Source organism: Aulonocara sp. 'chitande type north' Nkhata Bay, linkage group LG5 (assembly GCF_057382095.1).
Source record: "Aulonocara sp. 'chitande type north' Nkhata Bay isolate Kocher_YH1m ecotype deep benthic linkage group LG5, A_spYH_male_GT1.1, whole genome shotgun sequence".
NCBI classification, from domain to species: Eukaryota; Metazoa; Chordata; class Actinopteri; order Cichliformes; family Cichlidae; genus Aulonocara; species Aulonocara sp. 'chitande type north' Nkhata Bay.
In genome coordinates this window covers 43,745,073-43,767,474 of record NC_141348.1, presented here as the reverse complement: position 1 = coordinate 43,767,474, position 22,402 = coordinate 43,745,073, and the positions used below count along the sequence as shown (strand labels likewise).

The window sequence follows — 22,402 nt, the reverse complement described above, 5'->3', positions numbered from 1 at the left end:
TGTTAATATAAACAGGCTGAAATCTCGACTTGGAAGGAGGCCGTCCGTGTCGTTCCTCTCATCTCAAACCGATCTTATTTCTGTCTCCTCTTCAGGCTGCAGCATTCAGCGTCACCGCCGCTTCAAAAGAAGGACGCTCTATACCGTGTCTCTCATTATCCCCGAGCACCGCGTTTCAAATTTAATGGCTGGTGTCGGCACTAAAGCTCGTTAGCCGGATATAGAGGGCTAATGTTTTATTCAGCAAAGAAAAAGGGCGTAATTGCTGACCTGGGGACAAGCGAGGCCTCGGCCGAGTCCGTCGTCTTTAAGGACGCGCTCGCTCTGTCAGGTCTCCCGATGAAGACGGCCGGTGGGAAACTGAGTCCGTCAAACAGAAGAGCAAATCGAATTGTGGTTGAGCTCCTTTTATTCACATCTCAGAAGAAATGATGGGAGCGTAACTTTGTGTGACGTGTGCTTAATTGTCCATTTTTTTCCCTCCATTGTAGCCGTGTCACAAAGGATTTAACAGCGTTCTTATTTGGCCCACAGCGCTGTCTTTAGTTTACTCTTTACTGTGAATCACTGCTGAGTCTCTCGCTCGGCTCACTCAGGACTGTAATGCTGTGAGCACCGTTTTCTCTTTTGCTCTTTTTAGATTTTATGTCATTTTTTAGACATATTTTTCCAGCTGATGCCTTAAATCCCAGCCGCTGACATAATTCAACGGCGAGAGGAGCGTACACGTTCAGCAAATGTGACCGAGGCCATGTGGTCATCTGCGGCTGACGCAGGACACGCCATTTAAGCCGCTTCAGCGTGCTCCTGCAAGCCACTTTGCAACCCACCTCCACCCCAGGTGTTTGCTTTGTGTTTGGCAACTTTTTTCAGTGAAAAATGGAATAACTTTGTGTCATCAGTAAACAGAATAAGACTGCTCGAGTTCAGTAATGAACGGGAAGAGTTTACAAGATGCAAGGTGAGGAAAGGTGAGGTTCCAGGAAAGATAACAGGGAGAAAATAAATTTAAGAGACAAAGATGGAAGATGGAGAGAATTGTGGAGACGGAGGTACCATGTCATTTTAGAGGACGGCTTTGGAGAGCAGATCTGTTTCATCGGCTGACAGATATTTAGGCCAGTCTCTATTCTGAGGTATTTGTGTTCGAGCGCTGCAGAGGAAGATGAAGATGTGGGTGTGTGTGTAGGTGTGTGTGTACTCCTGTCCTCTGCCTTCCTCGTGAGGCTGAGAGTAAAGAGATAGTGGAACATTTTCTACTGCTGAGGATAGTGTGTGTGTGTGTGTGTGTGTGTGTGTGTGTGTGTGTGTGTGTGTGTGTGTGTGTGTGTGTGTGTGGTGAGTAATTGTGGTGTGGTGGGGCTGCAGCATTAGTCAGAGCTGAAAGTGAGAGTCTGCGAAAACCGAGCCACACGCTGAGACAAGATAACAAACACACACGTTTATTGTTTTTAGCACACAGTACACGTGCATGCACATTATATGCAGTCTTTCATTTTCTTTGCCCTTCCAGCTCAGCTTCTCTGCTCTCACACACACATCTGTCTCGGCTGGCTTTGTTTACACGGTTTCATTTTCCTCGCTCGCGCGTCCGGCGTAGCGCGGTAGGAAGCTCGGCTCCGTCGTGTTTGCTAAGTCGAGCCTGCTCCTCGGACGGTCTCTGCAAAGGCCGCAAGCTGTGCGCTCGGCTCCTCGCTCGCCTTCCACTCGTCCTTGTCATAACACGACACACACTCTCCTGCAACCTTTTTTCTCGGCCGCTTCACACACTCGTCTTTTCTCCTCCTGCAGGAGCGGCTGATGCACGCACATCTTTCTCTTCCCTCCCTTTGAATCTCTCACCCACACAGCTGGAGTCCCACAATGGCCGGCTTCTGTTGGCTCGTTATTGTAACGGCAAGAAAACGGAGAGAGAGGGATAGAGAGACACAGGAGGAGAGCTTTGTGAGCGTGCCGCAGGCCTTGGCGGGCGGGTTTTCCACAGTGTGTGTGTGTGTGTGTGTGTGTGTGTGTGTGTGTGTGTGTGTGTGTGTGTGATATAAAGAGCGCATACTTCAGCACAGGTTTTGTAGCCCAGAGCCGCTTCATCGTCATACTTTAACGACTTTATAATAGGCGCGTGTGTGTGGTTATGAGTGTGTGTGACGTGCACACACGTGTGCGTGTAACTGCAAACTTGTGCGCAGCAGTCGCAAACATTTTAATGACTTCTTAAACTCCCACAGCCCATAATGTCTTCCTGATGCCGCTGATTCCTGTGGATCCCACATTGATCCTGAAATAGAGCCTGTTAATAGGAAGAGTATATTTTTCCTGGAACGTGTTTCATCTGTGGGAATCTACACCCCTGTTTGACTTTATGACCATGAAGTAAACCCACCTTCCACAAACATGCAGAGTTCTGGGTGTATATTTTTATATTTGAGGATGTATTAATTCAATTTTGGTTTATAATGCAGGTATATATAATTTATAATAATTGCATATTGCAGCTGTTATTGGAGAAATGCCGACATTAACACTTCTCTTTTTAGTTATACTGAGAATGGAAAATCTTGTTTGATACCTTAAAGCTTTCAGCAGATTACAAACCAGCACTGTGTCTAACTTACCTCTGTAGCTGTGTGTAAATCTGTGTTTTTTCCACGTGTGTGTTCTGTATGATTTTCATTGTTCGTCCGAATTCGCCAGCAGGAACTGCAGTACTGATCACATGTTTGTGCAGGTAACAGTCCCGTGAATGAGCGCTTAGAAAATCAGAACAAAGAAAAAATCAGTTCAGTTCGGTTATTTCTACTAGAATATAGAATATAATATAATAATATAGAATATAATAATAGAATATAGATAGCCTTTATTGTAAAATATAAAACTAACAACAAAACACGAGAACTGTTGCCTCATGGCGCTGTTTATTGTAAGGTAAGGATCCTACAATCATACAGGGAAAACTCCTACAATCAAGCACTTGGCGAAAGTGGGAAGGAAAAACTTCCTTTTACCAGGAAGAAGCAGTTCCATTGATGAAAAACGCCAAAGATGATGGTGTTCTAAGCTTAACTGAGGCTCAGACTTGACACTTAATAAACGGTTCCAGGAAACCAAATTATTGCTAAAATACTGCCCGGCATAAGTCACAGAGGTAGAGCAGGTTGGTGGTTTGATCCACGGCTGCTCCCATCTACATGTCGAATGTCCTTGGACAATATTACTAACACCAAGTTGCATCCATCAGAGTATGAATGCGTGTCATTGGTGGATAGAAAGGACTTGAGCACAGATGCAAGTGCTTGTATGAATGGGTGAACGAGGCATGTTGTATGAAGCTGTGTTAGAGTCATTCCAGTTAAAGTAAACGGTCCCAAATACAAAGCTGTTGCCTCCGGGGTAAAAGTCCAGGGTTCAGTCCTCGCTCCCAGGATGACCTCCTGTTGTTGGACGTCTTTACTGCCGTGCTGCTGTAGAGGCCGAAGCCTTTGAGGTGTCAGACAGAGGTGCTGTGCAGATGCTGCGCTCAGCCTGGCTCAGTCCCGTGTGGCTCCTGAGCGGTGCCTCGTCAGACCCCGTCACCTATAACAAACAGTATTTCCAGGAGTGCAGAATGTGTTTCCTGTGCCGCATGACAGAAGGACGACTGTGGGGAAAAAGTCCACAGTGACCTGTGTGAAAATGGCTTGAGTGTTCTCCATAGTGAATTTGGAGAGCGGCGTTCGTATCGAACTGCCTTTAAACCCATTTTCCGATCTCAGAACTTTTCCATTTTAAAAACTTGGTTGTTTTTTGCGATCAAGCTGACATTTGGGAGTTGGACAGCTCGCGGCCCTCGCTGCTCATATATTTCCAATTCCTTGACTGCACCGCGAGAGTGTGAGTGTGCCTGCTGTGGACGGGGCCTCGAATTTTTAACAGCAGAAAATAGGCTCTAAGATGGATTTCCCCCCATAAACATCCGCCTGCCTGTTGGCCAGCTGAAGCCCCCCCCAATAGCTCGTCCGTCCGTCTTCATATTTTCCACTGGAAACCTTCGACTGTGCCAGGCAGCCATTCCCATCTTGCCCTCTCTCCCTCTGCAGGTTTCCTGCAACCCCCCCACCCGCCTGCTCTCTGAATGCAACCTTTCTCACTCGCCCCACGCTGAGCCTCTCACCTCGCTCTACTTCTCCCCTCTTTGCATTTCCTTACACTCCTCTGCTCCCCCCATCATTCCTCCTTCTCTTCCTCCCTTCACGCTCCCTCTGTCCTCCTTCATCTCACTCTGAGGTTCATTTCGCCCCAAGTCATCATATCGCATCACTGTGCTCCCGCTGCACCTCCTCATCCTCGTCCTCCTCCCAAATATGAGGCTTATCTGTGGAGCTGTCACCAGGTCCGCCGTAACAATGGACTCCTTTCTCGGCGTTCGCCTCTCGCTGCGACAATGAGCTGCTTTCTTTCTGCTGCGAGACTCGACGCCTCCTCGTAATATGTCCATGTTTAGGAGATCTCTCCCTCATTTTCTCTCTCATTATTCTTGCTTGACCTCTCGTTTTCTTTCTCTCACTCATTCCTGCTTCCTGTCTTTGTCACTATCTCAGTCTATCTGCCTCGCGCTCGCTCCCACTCTTGGACTTCTTTGAAAGAGCTCTGTGATTGCATTTTTCTCGAGGTAACAAAAGTGTGTGTGTGTGTGTGTGTGTGTCCAGTGTTTCATAAAGGCGGTGTATCTATGTGCCATATTATCAGGTCATTAGAGCGCTGGGTGTGAAGAGAGTGAGGACAGAAGTGAAGTTAATTATGTGTCACACCACCTGTGATCGTTAACACGTGTTACCTGTGTCCAAATCCAGGGCGTGGCTAATGCAGGCCACACCTTCACAAGCCAGAACCGGGTGGGACGGTCTATAAAAGCGCTGCTCCTGTAGCGTAGCGACTGTGATGCTATCAACGAGGGTCCTTTTGGTCAGAGAGGACATGAAAACCTTTGTTTACTCTCAGGCAGAGACGCTGCGGCCCGTTTACAACAGCTAATGTAGGTCATAGAACATAAATAATATAACGCGGCCAACATTAAAAATATAATTCTATAAAATATATTCAATTTCATTTCATTTAAAAATGACTTTAATGGAATGAAAACTCAAACACTGGGCTCGAACTAGAAGTGCTTCGTTAAAGAGCCTGCTAGTGTCCACGCCTACGTGCCAGAGGTCAAAATAAAGCTCATGCCCTCTGCACGTCAGACACACTGCGAATACTCTGCGATCCGTCTCTGACTTTTTGTCCAGGCTGCGTCTCTGAATGAGGAAGCTGAGCCTGCAGAGCGAGCGAGCCCGGCGACGCGCAGGAAAACGAGGATGATGCTGCTGATATGCGATAACGTCTCCTCGTGTTTCATGGCTGTCGCTCACACAGACTTCAAATACATTTTCTGCCTAGTTTGTTGCAGCTGATAGTCATGGTGGCTTTGTGGCTGACGCATGTGTCAGCCACAAAGTTGGGACTTGTTTCAAAGACGATGAAACAAGTCCCAACTTTGAGATTATCACGTATTTGGCTTTAATTAAGTCTTTTAAGTGGGGGGGTGGGGGGGCATCCACACCTCTGTCTGCATGTCAGTGATTCGGTCTTTGAATCGGCCATAAAGCACCAACGTCATCATTAAGCATTAAGTCTTTTTGGATGCAAAGGAACTCTCTGCTGTAAAGTCCTCGAGCATTTAACCGAAGCTCTGAAAGGTTCTCATCCTGCTCGCTGCTTCGGTACGTCCGTACATCCCTCGCCTTCACCTTTAATAATGTCCCACAAAGCGGTTTAGCGCCCTCCATTCTCCTCTGCAGACCAATCCTCCCAAAGTTTCCCGGCTGGTTCAGAGGAGCTTGGGCTGTAACCTCGCCAGAGGTGCTTGCTAAATGGGAGGAAGAAGGGAAGCCAGAGTAGCCCGTGAGAGCGCACGATAACCTTTAGGGCCAAACATCAAACTCCTCTGCGCCGCAGACTTGTGCCGGGAAAAGATGTGAAATATTTTTCTTGACATTTTGAGAGGATTTGATGTATTTTTCATGTTCTTTTAGGGAAGCGGGAAACTCCACGCTCTCTGCTGGGTTCATGCAGGAGTTAAAAAGGTGCTGTTGTGTTCTGTTTTAACGTACGCCGAGCCAGGAACGCTGCCTCGGAGAGCAGCTTTGGGGAATGTGCTGTGGAGGGGATGCGCTTACCCAATCACAGCTGGAGTCGGGCCTGTGCCGCTGCCGTTTTAGTGTCAGTCGGGTCAGGAAGATGGGTTTTTGGGGTTTTTTAGTAAAAAAAACATCAGGTTTGACTAGCTTCATCTGCCGTTTGTATCCACACAGCTAACGGGAACAGCTGGCCTGCAGCTTATCATTCAGCACCACCTCTCATTGTCATCTTTTATTTTCTGCTCCACTCTCGTCACGTTCTCCCGACATGTCTTCACCCTGTGGTGGATGCCTGGTAGCAAGCAGCAGGAGCTTTTTATATTTCACCAGGATTTTTCCTGCATATAAAAATGCATATAGGAAGAGAAGTCCTCAGAACTGAGATCCACAATAAACTAAAGTGGAGATGAATTTACTCGAGCGCCTTTTAATTGTGAAATGTCCAAAAATAACAGGAAACTGCCAGAAAAAGCTACACACAAGTCCAATTCACATCTCAGCCGAATCAGTGAATCGCTCCATTTTTATTTGCTAATATCTTAACGCTTGTTGGGATCATGTGAAGAATGAAAATGTTCTGCAGCCGACCCGAACCTGTAATCACGGCTCTGATCATCACACGAGAGGAAAATGAACTGTTCCCTTTGTGTTTCCTTTCATTCATTTCTTGAATTTGATTCATCAGCAGCTTTACTTTTCAAATTAAAGTCTCTTCAGTGAATTTGGGATCAAACGCACCCCCAAAATGAAGAATAAATCATTTTTAAACTTCACATTCGTGCTTCAGTCTTTTAACTTCTTTTCAAAATTGAAAACTGAAGTCCAAAGGAAGATTTTAATAGACGAACGAGTCCCAATGGATGCTGTCCTACTGCCTGATATAAGAATTAAACCAAAGATTATAATTTGATTTTATGCTTAATCCTCAGGGAATAAGTCATTTAAATTTTTAACTTTTGTCATTTTTTTACCTTTATAAGAATTAAGGATTTTGAATAGTTTTTTTAACCTGCAGTACCTTCACAGCCCACCAGGGAGTTACATCCCTGCAGAATAAGAAATGAGATCATAAAAATATAGTAATTACTAAAATTAGGTTTACTGAATATTATTTGTTTGAATGTCTGTATAAAGGGTGATATGTTTATTGGGGTGCAACGGTTCCTTTGTGTTTGTCTGGACCTGGGGCCCAGTTTGGTGTTACTGGGGCTCCGGTACGGTACTAACACAGCACAGCAGTGAGTTTTTCCTGATATAGGCCTCGATAAGTGAAATGATCACCCGTGTTTTTTCCTCACACTCATATTTAATTAGCAACTCTTAAGTAAGCGATCATCCTTCTGCTATTCGGACACAAATTAAGCAATTTACCGAACAATTAGAGACGAGTTGGAGGAGATCGCTGCCCGACAGTTCGCCTGTCCTTCGTCGTCTCTTTGTGATTTAATTTGCAGCGCCGTGTCAGAAGGCGTTTGGTTTGAAGTTCTGTCTTTGGAGAACACTTTGTGACAAACTCAATCAGCCGAGGAAGCTGAAGATTTTTGTTTCTTGATTTCCAGCCGTTGACCCGTTCTGATATTTTTGCCGTCTCTGCTGCTCGCCGCGCAGCATCGCAGAAGGCTGCTGGTTTCAAACAGCCTATGTTATGAAGCTCAAGTGTCGGTTATAATGGGCCCTGTCTGCTTTTCTGTAATCTATAATTATGTGGACAGAACTGTATCTATAATTTGTTTTCCTGCAGTAATAATTTTCGAGCTGAATCGTGACATCCAGAAATGAGCTTTTATCTGGCGGCGGGGAAAAGGAGCATCAGATTTTAATCGTGACACTTTGAAATGACAGAAGGAAAAGGAAGGCGGGACTAAAGAGGAGAGCATGGCGATGCAGAAAGAAAGGGAAGTAGAGTGAAGTTGACGGGAAACTGAGGATGAGAAAAGCAGGCGAGGCAACAAAGAAAAGGCAGGAAGATATAAATAAAATGACTGGAACAACTTATTTCCACTATGTCCCTTTGCTGTTTGCTCTGCTTCTGGAAAAAAGGACGAGATCCAAGAGTTTGCCAGAGAAGGCTTGAGGGCGCTTATCCAGCAGGGGGCGTGAAGGGGGGTATTTAGGAGACTTGTTGTCCACGAGGGGGTAACTGGTAGAAGTCCAGCTGCTGGCATGCTTTTGATTTTTGTTGAGGTGGCCACATGCGCTGCACCTCTCATGGAAAATAGGCTTCTGTTTGCATGGCTGTGTGTGTTTGTGTGTTTGTGTGTGTTTTCCCCCGGCGACGCGTGTGTGCTGGTTAGAGCATTAATGATGTGTCTAGGGAGCGTTGCCTCTACATAATTTATCAACCAGGATTTATTAGCCGCAGAATTAACTTGTAGGGGCTGGTGGAGGGTCGGGGGCGGGGAGGCGGCGCAGGATGCATTCGCTCTTGTTTTTGAATTTATGTGCACGGATGCATTGTCAGTCCCCTGCGATCCATTTCTCTCCATCAGCCTCCTGCCATGTGGGCGTCCCCAGCCGTGTAATTGGCCGAGTTATTTTAATTTTAGTCGGGTTTAAATTACAATTCTGTTGAGTGTGTCCATATGCGCTGAAGGAGGAAGGCTTAAACTGGATTTATGGTTGACGTAGGGGTTATGTTAATGCAGACGCTGATGACAAACTATGATTTATATTTGAGCATCGACATTTGTGGTTGACTGCTAGCGGCACGAGCACCGAGGGGCCATTTCAGATTTACACAAAGAAGCTACGTTTACATCGGGTTCGTTGCAAAATTGAAGTAGAGAGGTCCCAAAACTTTCATACCTGTCTTCTGATACTGTTAGACTACTGTCAAAGCTGACCAGAAATCATGTTTGATTAGAGCCTAAACCTGGGGTGTCCAACTCCAGGGCTCGAGGGTCTGCAGGTTTTAGATCTCACCCTGGGTCAACACACTTGAATCAAATCATTAGTTCATTACCAGGCCTCTGGAGAACTTTTAGCCATTTAAATCAGCTGTGTTGGATCAAGGACACATCTAAAATGTTGCCCACCCCTGGCCTAAACCAAACCACATCATAGTACATCTCCAACTCCCCTTCCAACCCAGTTTTTTGGATATTTTGTAGCTACATGCTAAAACCGTTAAGCTAGCTAATATATATAATTATCTGGCTCTTTTTTTCCCCCCCTCTTCTGTCTTCCAGATTACAGAGATGGGTAAGGACTCGCTCCCAGAATGGCTGCACTGGGATGCCAGCAGCAGAATCTTGCAAGGTCTACCTTTGGAAGAGGATAAAGGTGTTCACTACATCACCGTGTCCATCTCCAACCACACTAAATCCTCGTCTTCTTCAGAGGTATTTTCCATCGCAGTGCACCCTGAAGATTGCCTGGATTCAGATTCAGCTCAGCTGACGTCTAACCAGGCGTCCACTGAAAATGACGTCCAACAGTTCATGTGTGGGAACGAGGAACCGGTCACAGTGCTGACGGTGATCCTGGATGCTGATTTGACAAAGATGAGCTCAGAGCAGAGGGTAGAGCTTCTGGATAACATGAGGAGCTTCTCTGGTGTTGGGCTTCAGTACATGAAGATGCTCCCTGTGGTCAACAACAGGCTGTTTGACATGTCTGCGTTTATGGCTGGACCTGGGAATGCCAAAAAGGTGAGTGAATAGTCATTTCACTCTACTAGCAGTACCCCTCAAAGCTCTTTTCTGAACTGAGCAGTTTGTGTCAATTTGAAGGGCTTCTTATAGAACAAAATTAGTTACCTTGTGCAGCTACTTATAAATAATTCTAATAGTCACCAATGGGTTGAACTGGTAAACATCTAATCAACATTTCTGATGTCTCTCCAGGTGGTGGAGAACGGCGCTCTGTTGTCCTGGAAGCTCGGCTGCTCGCTGGACCAGAGCACAGTCCCAGATATCAACAGCGTCCAGGGTCCTGCAAAGGAAGGCACAATGTCAGCCAAGCTGGGTTACCCCGTGGTGGGCTGGCACATCGCTAACAAGAAACCTCATGTCCCCAAACGAGTGAGACGACAACTAAACAACACTCCGACGCCTATTCTGGTTGTGCCTCCTCCAACAACTGCAGTGGAGCCACCAGTGCGAATTATCCCAACCCTCTCCTCTCCCTCTATTGCTGCACCGACTGAAAGCTCTGCCCCTCCCGTGAGAGGTCCCGTCCCGCTTCCGGGAAAGCCTACTTTTAGAGTACGTGACCCTATTGCTCACACTCCGACTACGGGACCTTCCCAGCCAACGAAGGTCATGGAGTCCACCAGCAGCATTGCTATCCAGCCGAGCATGACCAGGCCTACCTACGTACAACCCACCGCCACACCAGCCACAGCCTCCACACCCACATCCACCAGAAAACCTACCAGGAAACCAGGAAGGAAGCAGAAGACAACCACACCAGCATTCAGAACGCCAAAGACCCCCACAACAAAGTCTCCTATGACCACCACATCACGCACTGTTCCAGATCCATTCAACGAAAAGCCCGAGTTAAGGAACCCCATCGACCAGGTCAATGCATTGGTCGGCACTTATTTCGAAGTCAAGATCCCATCTGATACATTCTTTGACAAAGAGGATGGAACGACAGATAAGCTGCGATTAACCCTTCGACAAAACCATAATGAAATAGTTCCAGAGGACTCCTGGATCCAGTTCAACACGACCAGCCAACTCCTGTATGGACTGCCTGATGTCCAGCATGTGGGAAAACATGAATACTTCATGCAGGCAGCTGACAAAGGTGACCTCAATGCAATTGATGCTTTTGAGGTACGCGTAAACCGCTGGCCAACCAATGACAAAACGCCCGTTATATTTACGGCACGATTTGAGGGTGAGCCACGGTCTGTAACGAACAACATCCACAGGAAGATCCTCCTGGTTAAAAAGCTGGCATATGTCCTCGGGGACCGCAACAGCAGCACGGTGAGTCTAAGGAACATCACCAAAGGGTCCATTGTGGTGGAGTGGACGAACACCAGCCTGCCTCAGCATCCATGTCCAAAGGAGCAGATCTTAGTCATGAGCAGGACGCTGGCCAATTCTGACGGAAGACCCTCACAGAGCTTCAAGCACATAATGGACCCCGAATTCAAACCACTGGACGTCAAGGTGAAGGGGAGGGCAAGCTGCCGAATGTATTCCTTCATCCCACCAGGAGACATCGATATCCCAGAACCTCCAGCTGTCACTCCAGCTGTGGGATCAAGCAAGGATAGCGCAGATGACGTCTATCTCCACACGGTCATTCCTGCTGTGGTGGTGGCAGCAATATTGCTAATAGCAGGAATTATTGCAATGATCTGCTATAGAAAGAAACGAAAGGGCAAGCTTACCATCGAGGACCAGGCCACCTTCATTAAGAAAGGTGTGCCGATTATCTTTGCAGATGAACTTGATGATTCCAAGCCACCTCCATCCTCCAGTATGCCCTTGATTCTCCAGGAAGAGAAGCCCCCACTTCCACCCCCTGAATACCCCAACATGGCCACGCCAGAAACCACTCCCCTAAATCAGGAGCTGCTGGGGGAGTACACGGCTCTGCAAGATGACGACCCCAACGCGCCTCCCTACCAACCGCCTCCTCCCTTCACCACTCCTATGGAGGGCAAGGGCTCCCGTCCGAAGAACATAACTCCCTACAGATCTCCACCTCCTTATGTGCCGCCCTAAGACTTGATTAACCCTCCCCTGATAGGGAGGAGGGTGAGGATGCCTGAGGAACTCTGACAGTTTCCTTTCTGGTGTTCGTCTGTCTGGACATTTGCAGGGAGTGATGACAAGAGGTGCTATAGTACAAAAAGGCTTCAAGCGACTTTGGTTTGGGATGGGTCGGGGCGCAATGATTTGGGTGGGCTTTACAGTGCACAGGGAGGGACTACTGTTTTCGTGGTAGCCCACCTACTACAGTGGCCTAAGACGAGCAAATTCTCATCACACTGGCTTTGGTTCGACCAGCTGGTCTGAAGCAACAACTGGGAGACGTGCGCTCCCATCCCAGCATTTTCTTTTCTCCCGAGTTTGGATACTGGATTATTTTTCACCTTTTTAGCCCAAGATTCTTTTTTCTTTTTCCTCTGGACTGAAGTGTTTGCCTAACTCTTCTTCTGCCTGGCTTTTAAATAATGCGAGAAGACGGCGTCCTGTCATCAGACCGCTGCAGGCGACAGCTCGCATTTTTAATAAAGGGAGACAGATCCTTCGAATATGAGAAAAGCTATCGCGAGGATCTCAATTCAGCCCTGCAGACGACACAAGACAATAGGAGGCCGAAGTGTGTGCGTGAGTGTGTGTTTGAATGAGCGGGCGTGTTTATTCAGATTCAATACGGTTTGCCTTTTAACACTAGTTGTCTGTTTTTATCCTTATTCACAATGTGTAGTAAAGATGAGAATAACAAGGTAGCCTAAAAAGATTTAGAGAAGAAGAATAATTTTTGTTTCATTGGTTTTGGGTTTCACTGTATATCTGGAAGACGTTATGATAGATTGTTATATTTTTTTGGAGGTCGAAGAAATGTGGAAGAAAGGGACTGCCTCACTAAAATAACCTGCAGGAGCTTTGTATTCCTGTTTGTTTATATATATGAAACACTAATATCACAATTCAAACATGAACCTTCCTCCCTTCAGTACAGCCGACAGACTCAATCAGGTGGAAGCAACAAAGAAATTTAGTTGACAGGTTGACGAGATTTGGAGATCAATTATTAAATGTAGCAACACAACTCTTGCCCTTTTGTACACACCTCCACGTTGTATACTAACAGGAAGAACAACCCTGCAATTTATTTTGGACCAGGGAGAATTATTTTTTTATGTAACGAGGCAGTTCTTCTCTCCACTCGGATGGGGAACGCCACGCGGGACTGTACAGATAATCCCATTCTAGATTTCACGGAGGAGACGACGGAGGCCGAGACGCGGATGCGATTAGTCACCGAAACAATAAGATCACGTTTTAATTTTCTTTTTACAAGAGTTTTTGATACAGCCTCAAATCGATTAATGATTAAAACGAGAAAATGATTCAAGATTAGTCTTCTGTGATTTGTAAAATCTTAGCTTAGAAGTTCAATTATTGGTTCAGTTATGTACTTTGATTTTTTTGTCATGGGTCACATGTTTTAACGTTTTATTTTACTCTGTGTGTGTGTTTGCATTTAAAGTGTATTTCCCACTATTCAAGAATTGAATGATCCATATTTTATGTATTCACAACTTTTATTTCTTTATGTCCTTCTGTTTGATGATGAGTTCAACTGAAAGTGACCCTTTGCAATAATAATGTACGCTGCGGTCGACCCAGCAACGGGTCGACGCAGGCTCGAGTGACTCGTACGGTCGTGATGTTGTCGGGTGTGCAGATGCCAAGGCTTTTATTTTTTGCTTTTGGAGTGTGCATTGTAATAATAAAACCAAGTGGTACCTTAAACAAAAGCAAAATCACCCCTTTCTTCATTCTGATTTAACTCATTTCTGCCGGGAAAATATTTTCTCCCACCCTGACTGATGTTTATGGATGAGATTTTTGGTCACCGTCACTTTTCTACTGCTCCACTTAGCCTTGAATTGATAAATCAATCCGTCTGAAGTCCACAAGAGGTTTTACCTCCCTAGACAGCTCGCTGCCTGGCAACCATCTACGGTCTTTGGACTCACTGGAACGGTTGTACCGCTGTCCTTTTTGTACTAAATTATTCTGCCATTGAATGACTAGTTGGACAATTCCGTTTGAAAGCTCTTCCCATTAAAAAGGCTACGCTGTGAAAACAGTCTCTCAGCTCACTCTGTCTTTCCACACGCTGCATACAGATAATTTGCATTGATTACTTGGAATATTGATTAGATGTAAACAATTTGCCAGCTCTGCTGTCCCTCTGCGATAATTCACGACAGAGTTTAATTTGGAGGTAGGGGAAGCGATGATCGATGTATTCCCGGGACGTCCGTAGATGCTGAAATGGATAAACGGGTCGTACTGATGACAGAGATTAACGGGGGATTGATCTGGGTTTGATTGAGGCAACCCGTGAGGTGGCTCGGTGTGCGCATATATGACAAGACTCTCGACCTTTGAATTAAAATGAGCAGCATGGTCATAAAAAGGGTGAAATTGACGGCTCTTTAGCTGCAGTATCTCTGATGACCAACGAGACGGCGAAGAGGTTTCACGACAGCCCCCGAGGATGGGGGTCAAGGTGAAGACTCAGACCTCACTGGGCAAGCAAAGAAGTGTGAAAGGCTACTGGCTTCAGTTCAAGTAGCCCAGCACAGTCTCAGAAACGGGTTAGACTGCATCTTAGCAACATGCTAAACAAGCTTAGCAAGCTGGCCTTTCCATTTGGATATTTCACACAGGTAAAAATTACACAAAGGGGAAGATCTGGACCTAAATAACCCTTAGACATTCATCTGAGTGCAACTACAAGGTTAGTGGGCTAAAGTGCCACAAAGGTGCCCCTGGTTTTACCTGCTCACTGATCCCAACCTGCTGCAAAGCATCTTTAAAACTGTGCTCACACCTGTTCTCCTTCTACGCTTTGGAGTTACACCCCTCTGAAGACGTCGGCATAGGTCATACGCTGCTCATTAATACTGATTCTGATTGGAGGAGAAACAAGAGTGTGACGTTTACAGTACGTTATAAAATGGAGGTCATTTAAAGAAATACTTCGTGTTCAGGTGCACGGTACTGATCTGTGGTACTGCCGTGACTCCTGCCAGAGGCCCTGAAAAAAGTCACACTGAATTTAGTCCAGTGTTGTAGCTGTAACGCTAAAGAGAAAAGCAACAATATTCAGATCATTTACTTATGTAATGAACTGTCATATCAGCAGAACTGTGCGGGTTGTGCTTTTAATTTAATCGACTTTCATAAGCTCAGCGACACAAACGACTCTCCAGAAGCACCGTCAGTCATCCCGCCGCAACAACACCTGTCTCATTTCCTCATGTCTTAGCACCTCCTACCTGAGCTGAGGTGGCGAGGCAGCAGGTAAAAAGAGAGAGACATCCTCACCTTCATTTAAAGCGACGTCATTTGTGTCATAAATAGTTTTGTTGCAGCTCAGCTGCAGCTGGATTTATGATAAGAAGTGCAACAGTGCTCAGGTTTTATAATTAGAGACACTTTTAATTAAATTCACAGCATGGCCGGACGTGACAGATGTCACACAGAAACGGTGAAGGGCAGAAAACCTGAAACGTCTGAGGCACACCCTCGCGATGCTTCTTAGTTTTACGTGTCGAGGAGCTCAGACTGACTTCAGGAGGAAACGCAGACTACGAGCTCCCTCTGCTCACAAACACAGGAAGCTAAACCTGTAAACGTGCAAGAAGGGACCATGAACCCATTCAGAAAGCATTTAAAGGCCCATTCCTCAGCTTTGAGATCAGCATGTGCATTACTGTCACTTTCCCTAAACACATCTTGTGATTTTCCCTGGTTTCTGGTTTTAGATTCACGAGCGAAGGGGCTGATTTTCATTTCTTTTACGTGCATAGTTTAGGTTTCTCTTAACACTCTATTCTGATCTGAAGGATGTATCCTTTATATCATTTTCAGATTTCATCTACATCACAAAAAGCACACCCTGGTTTGACAAGAAACCGTTAACAGCACGGGGAAAATTTCCCCAGCAGGTAAAACTGGATCGGACAGAATGGAGCAGGGGAAACGCGTTTTTGCTTGAGTCAGCCTTCTGATACATGATTAGTTTTCTCTGGAGTTGTGACAGACTTTATGAGATGTAATTTCAGCTGACTGAATCTCTTTTTGTCAGTAATTGAACGGTCTCATAAAAGGTACAAGATTGTAGCTTTTGACAGTTTTTCAGGGCTTTGTTTGAGGAAACATTATAGCCACAAAGGCTTCACTATCACACTTCTTTTGCAGGGAAGGTTGATTAAAACTCTCGTTGGCCACACAGGCTACAGCTGAATGCAGTCGAGTGCACTGGGTCTCTATTAAAGGTGTGTGTGGGGGGAGTGGGGGTGCATGGAGTCTGATAGGTGGGTGGAAACTGTGCAGCTGAGGATCAGGACTTTAAATTGGAAATAAATTGACAATCAATCCCAGGAAAAGTCACTCAGAAAACAATTCAGCTGGTCTGCTGCAGCCTGGCTATTACCCGTGCGGTCATGAGGACTGTCCACGATGACATGCTCCTTCATTACAGCCTGACCCGCTCAGCAGCGTAAGCATGAAGCGTTTGAGTCCCCAAGGTCATTCGCTGATGTGCAAACCACAAACAGATACTTAACGCAGGCTGAATATACGACTGCAGAGCTGCATTAGTGTGTTAGCGGCTAAATGTGCACACTGGTACCAGTATAGTGTCATCCCGTGCAAACATGAGCAGCCTCAGTCGATGAAGCAATGCTCTGCTTCTTCTCCGGTGAGTCCCTCGTCCTCTGGTTTCACACCAACTCAGACAGCGAACAGCAAACGTGGTCCCTGCTCGTCAACCAGGCCTCCACCTGCTGCAGGTTCTGGTTGGAGTGGACCTCCATCCTCCAGAACAGATGATGTCGAGGACCACCACTTCACTGACGGTCAACCAGCTGTCATGGAAACAAACCAGGAAGATGTGTCAGCAGGGGTTTTCAAAATAAGAGCAAGAAAATATTCATAAATTAGGATGGTCTTTCTCTCAGATGCATGACAAGTAAATAAATACCAAATTAGTTCTGAATAAAAGTGGTGGTGAGTTCTAAGGATCACGCCTTAGAATAAAAAACTGCTAAAAATACGAGAGCAGCACCACTCCATCGTATTTTTAGCAGTTTCTTCTTTTTATTGAGGAAGTTATTTTTTCTTCTATTTGTGAAGTTTATTTTAGAAATGGAAAAGAAAGGATTAACGACTTGAATAATTTAAAACGAAGATAGTAGCACCATGTGAGCTTTAGAGACAGTCTGACCTGCGAAGCATCTTACTGAACAGATAAACATGGACAAGATGCTAACCCCATGTTTGCCTACTGGTGGTGGTCAGAGGGCCCGGTGGCGCCTGTGTCCGGCAGCCTCGCCTCTGTCAGTGCGCCCCAGGGTGGCTACAATGTAGCTGCCATCACCAGTGGGTGAATGTGTGTGTGAATGGGTGGATGACTGAATGTAGTGTGAAGCGCTTTGGGGTCCTTAAGGACTAGAAAAGCGCTATATAAATACAGGCCATTTACATATATCTGTGTGGGGAGACGGGGGCATATGCTGCACTGGTCCCCCCTTTAACTTGATTGCCATCATTGATTTTCTCCCATAGATGCCACTGAACCAGAGTAATGCTGATTGTACTAATTGTAAATGTACTTCAAGTGTTTATGTTCCAGTGGTAACCTACACACGTGTAGTTGAACTGTGGGATGAAGTTGGAGTACCTGGAGAGAAGCCACACAGGTAGAGTAAGAACGCTGGTTCTGTTCCTGAGTTTCTTCCTGTTAACTGCACTGAGTTATGAAGCCAAATTAAACCACAGCAAGTAATGACAGCACGTGGTATAGATTCAGTAAGGTCGATGGTAAAACACGAGGAAAAACTCAGGCGAGCTAATCAGAATGAGAGTTCATGTGGGCTTAGGTTAACTGGGAATTCTAAAATCACTGAGAAGAAGAACATGTTGGATTTATTGCACTCATTAGTGGACATTGTTACACACAGATGATTTGCTCTGGTAGCGACTTTAACAACTGATTAAATTAACACTATTAAAGTTATTCAAACATGAGGCGATTGTGTTAAATACACCCAAGATGCTTACATACAGTATCTCACAAAAGTGAGTACGCCCGTCACATTTTTGTAAATATTTTGTTATATCTTTTCCTGGGACAACACTGAAGATATGACACTTTGATACAGTGTAAAGTAGTGAGTATGCAGCTTGTACAACAGTGTAAATATGCTGCCACCTCAAAATAACTCAGCATACAGCCATTAATGTGTAAACTGCTGGCAACAAAAGCGAGTACACCCCTGAGTGAAAATGTCCCAACTGTGCCCGAGTGTCAGTAAGTTGTGTGGCCACCATTATTTTCCAACACTGCCTTAAATCTGTTGGGCACAGAGTTCACCAGAGCTTCACAGGGTGCCACTGGAATCCTCTTCCACTCATCATCATCACCTTTATTTATAAAGCTCTTTAAAACAACCACAGCTGACAGAAAGTGCTGCACACCTTCCATTTGAGGATGCCCCACAGATGCTCAATAGGGTTTAAGTCTGGAGACATGCGTGGGCAGTCACGTACCCTCAGTAGATTTAACAAGGCACTGGTCTTTTTGGAGGCGTGTTTGGGGTTGTTATCATGCTGGAATACTGTCCTGTAGCCCGGTTTGTGAAGGGGATCATGCTCTGTCTGTATGTCACAGTACATGTTGGCATTCATGGTTCCCTAAGTTAATTGTAGCTCCCCAGTGACAGCAGCACTCATGCAGCCCCAAACAATGACATCCCCCCACCATGCTTGACTGTAGGCAAGACATGCTTGTCTTTGTACTCCTCACCTGGTTGCCACCACACACCCCTGACACCATCTGAACCAAATACGTTTATGTTGGTCTCATCAGACCACACGTAATGTATATCCGTAGTGTATTATCTTTAGAAGAAGCTTCCTTCTGGGACGACAGCCATGTGATGCAGTGCTAACCCCCCCTCAACCTCTGCGGAAATGCTGCCGGCACTCATGCATCTGCTTTCAAAAGACAACATCTGGATATGACGCTGAGCATGTGCACTGAACTTTTTGGGTCGCTCACAGCGAGGTTTGAGTGGAACCTGTCCTGTTAAACTGCTGGATGCTGTTGACCACTGTGCTGCAGCTCACTTTCAGGGTGTTGCATCATTCTTCTCAGAGAGTTCAGGCCATGATGTGCCAGGTTACAGAGGATTTGGCTCAGCTATTTGTATTTAATAACCAGGGTAGGGATCTATGTCACTATCCTGAGCGAGCTGTGGGTAGTGACCGAAAGAACGAGGCAAAAATGAGCTTCCTCCGAAGGGTGGCTGGGCTCTCCCTTAGAGATAGGGTGAGGAGTTTGGCCATCTGGGAGGGGCTCAGAGTAGAGCAGCTGCTCCTCCACATGAAAAGGAGCCAGTTGAAGTGGTTTGATGTCTCCTGGGTGAGGTGTTTCAGGCATGTCCCACCAGGAGGAGACCCCGGGGCAGAACAAGGAGATGCTGGAGAGGTTATATCTCTCGACTGACCTGGGAACACCTTGGTGTTCCCCCAGATAGTTGAGGAGGTGGCTGGGGAGAGGGAGGTCTGGGCTTCTCTCCTTAGGCTGCTTCCCCTGTGACCCAGCCCTGGATAAGTGGAAGAAGATGGATGGGTGGATGTTTGTATTCTGGTTATATTGCAATCAACCAAGGTTTTCAGGTGCATTTGTCATTTTGCAGTAACACCATCGTCCTGCTTGCCTCACTGTCTGTGGAGGAATTTCTGTTTCAGAGCTGGACTCTTAATGTTAGGAAGCAAAGGATTTGCGATTTTTGCTGGTTTATCACAAACAGCCAGCTTGACCCGTTCAGTCTCAGAGTCATAGGATAAAGTCAGTTTGATGACAGCAGTGGATAAGGAAGTGAGGCACTGCAGTCTCAGAGTTCATCCATCTTTCATGCACAGCGAGTGGCATGGTGGCTAGAACTGGTCCTCTAGAGTTGCTTAACCAGCTGCATTTCATTAAGCAGAGCTCACGTGGAAGAACTGAACATCACTTATTGAAGCAGAGTGTTTGAGTAGTGACCTGCTGATCAGATTCAGATGAAACTACATAGCAGAGAGGAGCGCCAGCATTAACAGGAAGTAAAGCAGAGTCTATCAGAATCAGAATCAGAATACTTTATTGATCCCTGGGGGAAATTATTTTTTGTTACAGTGCTCCATTTTAAACCAACATTAAGACAAGACAGACAATACGCTAACTAAGAATAGTACAATATATACATATATATACATACATACATACATAAGTCACTTATAAATAAATATTTGGAAAAGAAACATGTGTAGCTGTAGCAGCAAACAGTGTGTTAAGTGGATGCGTTGTACAGGGAGATGGCCACAGGCAGGACGCATCCACTAGACACCACTGCTGGTGGTGGAGATGAAGTAGGTGGAGAGTTGGGTGAAGATCTCTGGGTAGTCATGATGAGAGAGGACAAGAATGCAGACAGACACGTGTCTCTCGCCTGAATATTCCTTACTGAATGTATTCATAAGCTTCGTCAGAAGATTCTGGTTCAATGAGGCTCTCACACCCTCGTGTTTGTTTGGAAGCTGTGCAGCTGTGTGCTGATCATACAGCAGACAGTGCAGGGAACGGATTACATTTAGAGACAGTTTTCCTCATTACTGAGCTGTACCTGTGGCTGTTTGTCTGCCCAGTGATCCAGATCTGTCCATCTCCGTGTGATGTGTGGACAGACGCTCTCGGAGGCGCCGCGCTCGCCTCGTTCCCAGCTATTCTAATGGAACACATTCTGCTTTAAACTCCTTTCCATTCACGCGTCTTGTCACGCTGAGTGTTCTTGACCTTGCATCATCCAACAGAAGGGTGTGAATAGAACCCCCCCGCCCTCCTTCCTATGCTGCGGCCCCCCACCACCCCTCCATTGCTTTGGTAAATCACATAATGAGCTCCTGTCTGCTGTTTTCTTCTTTCCACCATTTTTTTTTGCTCTGAAATGCTGCACTGCTGACAAGTTCCTCCCCGTCCTCTTCAAACCCATCATTCTGAGTGTGTGTGTGTGTGTGTGTGTGTGTGTGTGTGTGTGTGTGTGTGTGTGTGTGTGTGTGTGTGTGTGTGTGTGTGTGTGTGTATGACCCATTTTGAGAATTACACATAACTATAGAAGACGTGATATGTTTTGGTTGACAAGGAAAATGTGTCTTTTCTTTGCACCACTTTTCCACAACACATCAGGAGCATACTCTCAGTTGCCAGTTTTTTTGGCGCTCCTCGCTAAAATGAATGCCGACGTTTAGAGAGCTGCTGGCTCCGTGTGGACGCCTCTCTGGAGGCTGCAGTTTGTGCTGCTGCTAAAATATTTTACATCATAAGTGACTGTGTCCTTCTAACTTACAGCCTGAACCATGTTTGCACATTTCTTCTTTGCTCTTTGAACATATTCAAATTAAAATAAAGTTATTATAATAACATAGCTGTTTAGTTTAGCAGCCCCTTTAAACACATTTATAACGTTTTGCTTGTTGAAGCACTTCAGTCTGACCTATGAAGGATGAACCAGTCCTCAGTCTGCACATTACAGACAACTAATAACTCATTTTAAATCTGATCTTTAGAGACTTTGTTACGAGCGGACAGCTGCTCCTCCTCCACATCAAAAGGAGGCACGTCAACCTCTGACACCTCCTAAGTGATGTGTTTCAAGTGTCTCCAATCAGGTACAACAGTCGTTGCCTCAACGTGCTTCATAGTGTAAGGTTAAAATCCTACAACAATACAGAGGAAACATCTCCTTTGATGGGCTGTCTGAATCTGTTTGGCTTGGGAGGGGGCAAAACCCCTTTGACATCATCATCCCACACAAACAGCAAACGACACACAAACCCCTCCACCACGATAAGGTGGTGACTTACAGAAGACAAGTATAATGATTATATTTTATTATATTTTAATTATTATATTTTAGGTGATGGCAGTGATTGTCCTGGAGATGTCATCTTTAGTTTGTTCAGCCGGACCTTCATCCTCCTCCTCCTCACCATGACCTCTTCAGTTGCGTTGGCCGTGTTTCCCACCATATCGCTGCTGAATAATAAAATGAAAAGTTTAGATTTAGAATTTGGCTCATCCCGCGGCTTTCCTTCACAGCGTAGCCCAGCTGTTTCAGAGTGTGGCTCGACCTCATTTAGCATTAAAACAAAATTGATCTCACATCTCTTGTTTTTACCGCTGCTGGGTAGTGGTCGAGGTGCCAACTAGGGTTGCCAACTCCCTGAAAAATAAATAAGGGACACCTCGTGGACAGGGCTGGGCGACCCGATCGTCTTCACCCTTCCCAGTGTGGTGAATTTTTTAGGTCCTTTTTTTGTGTGTGAAATTATTTTTTAACCATTTGACTTGAAGTTGATTTAAGCAGCTGCATATTCTTTGTGATATGAACACATGTGAAACAAATGATCATTTAGCCATTTATTTTTAGCTCAAAATGAAAACATTAACACAATAAAACAGGTCTCTTTCTTAAACAGAAGCCTGTCATGCTT

At 45.7% G+C, this 22,402-nt stretch overlaps 1 protein-coding gene across 1 annotated transcript in view; it reads left to right on the top strand.

Annotated features, from left to right (window-relative positions):
- dag1 (dystroglycan 1) overlaps positions 1-13,617 on the top strand; it is a 55,676-nt gene extending 42,059 nt beyond the window's left edge. Inside the window, exons 3-4 of the mRNA XM_086293751.1 lie at positions 9,344-9,805; positions 10,001-13,617. Of these exons, the coding sequence (XP_086149877.1) occupies positions 9,344-9,805; positions 10,001-11,842 (2,304 nt within the window). The 3' untranslated portion in view covers positions 11,843-13,617. The remainder of the gene's footprint in view (positions 1-9,343; positions 9,806-10,000) is intronic.
- The last annotated feature ends 8,785 nt before the right edge of the window (positions 13,618-22,402 follow it).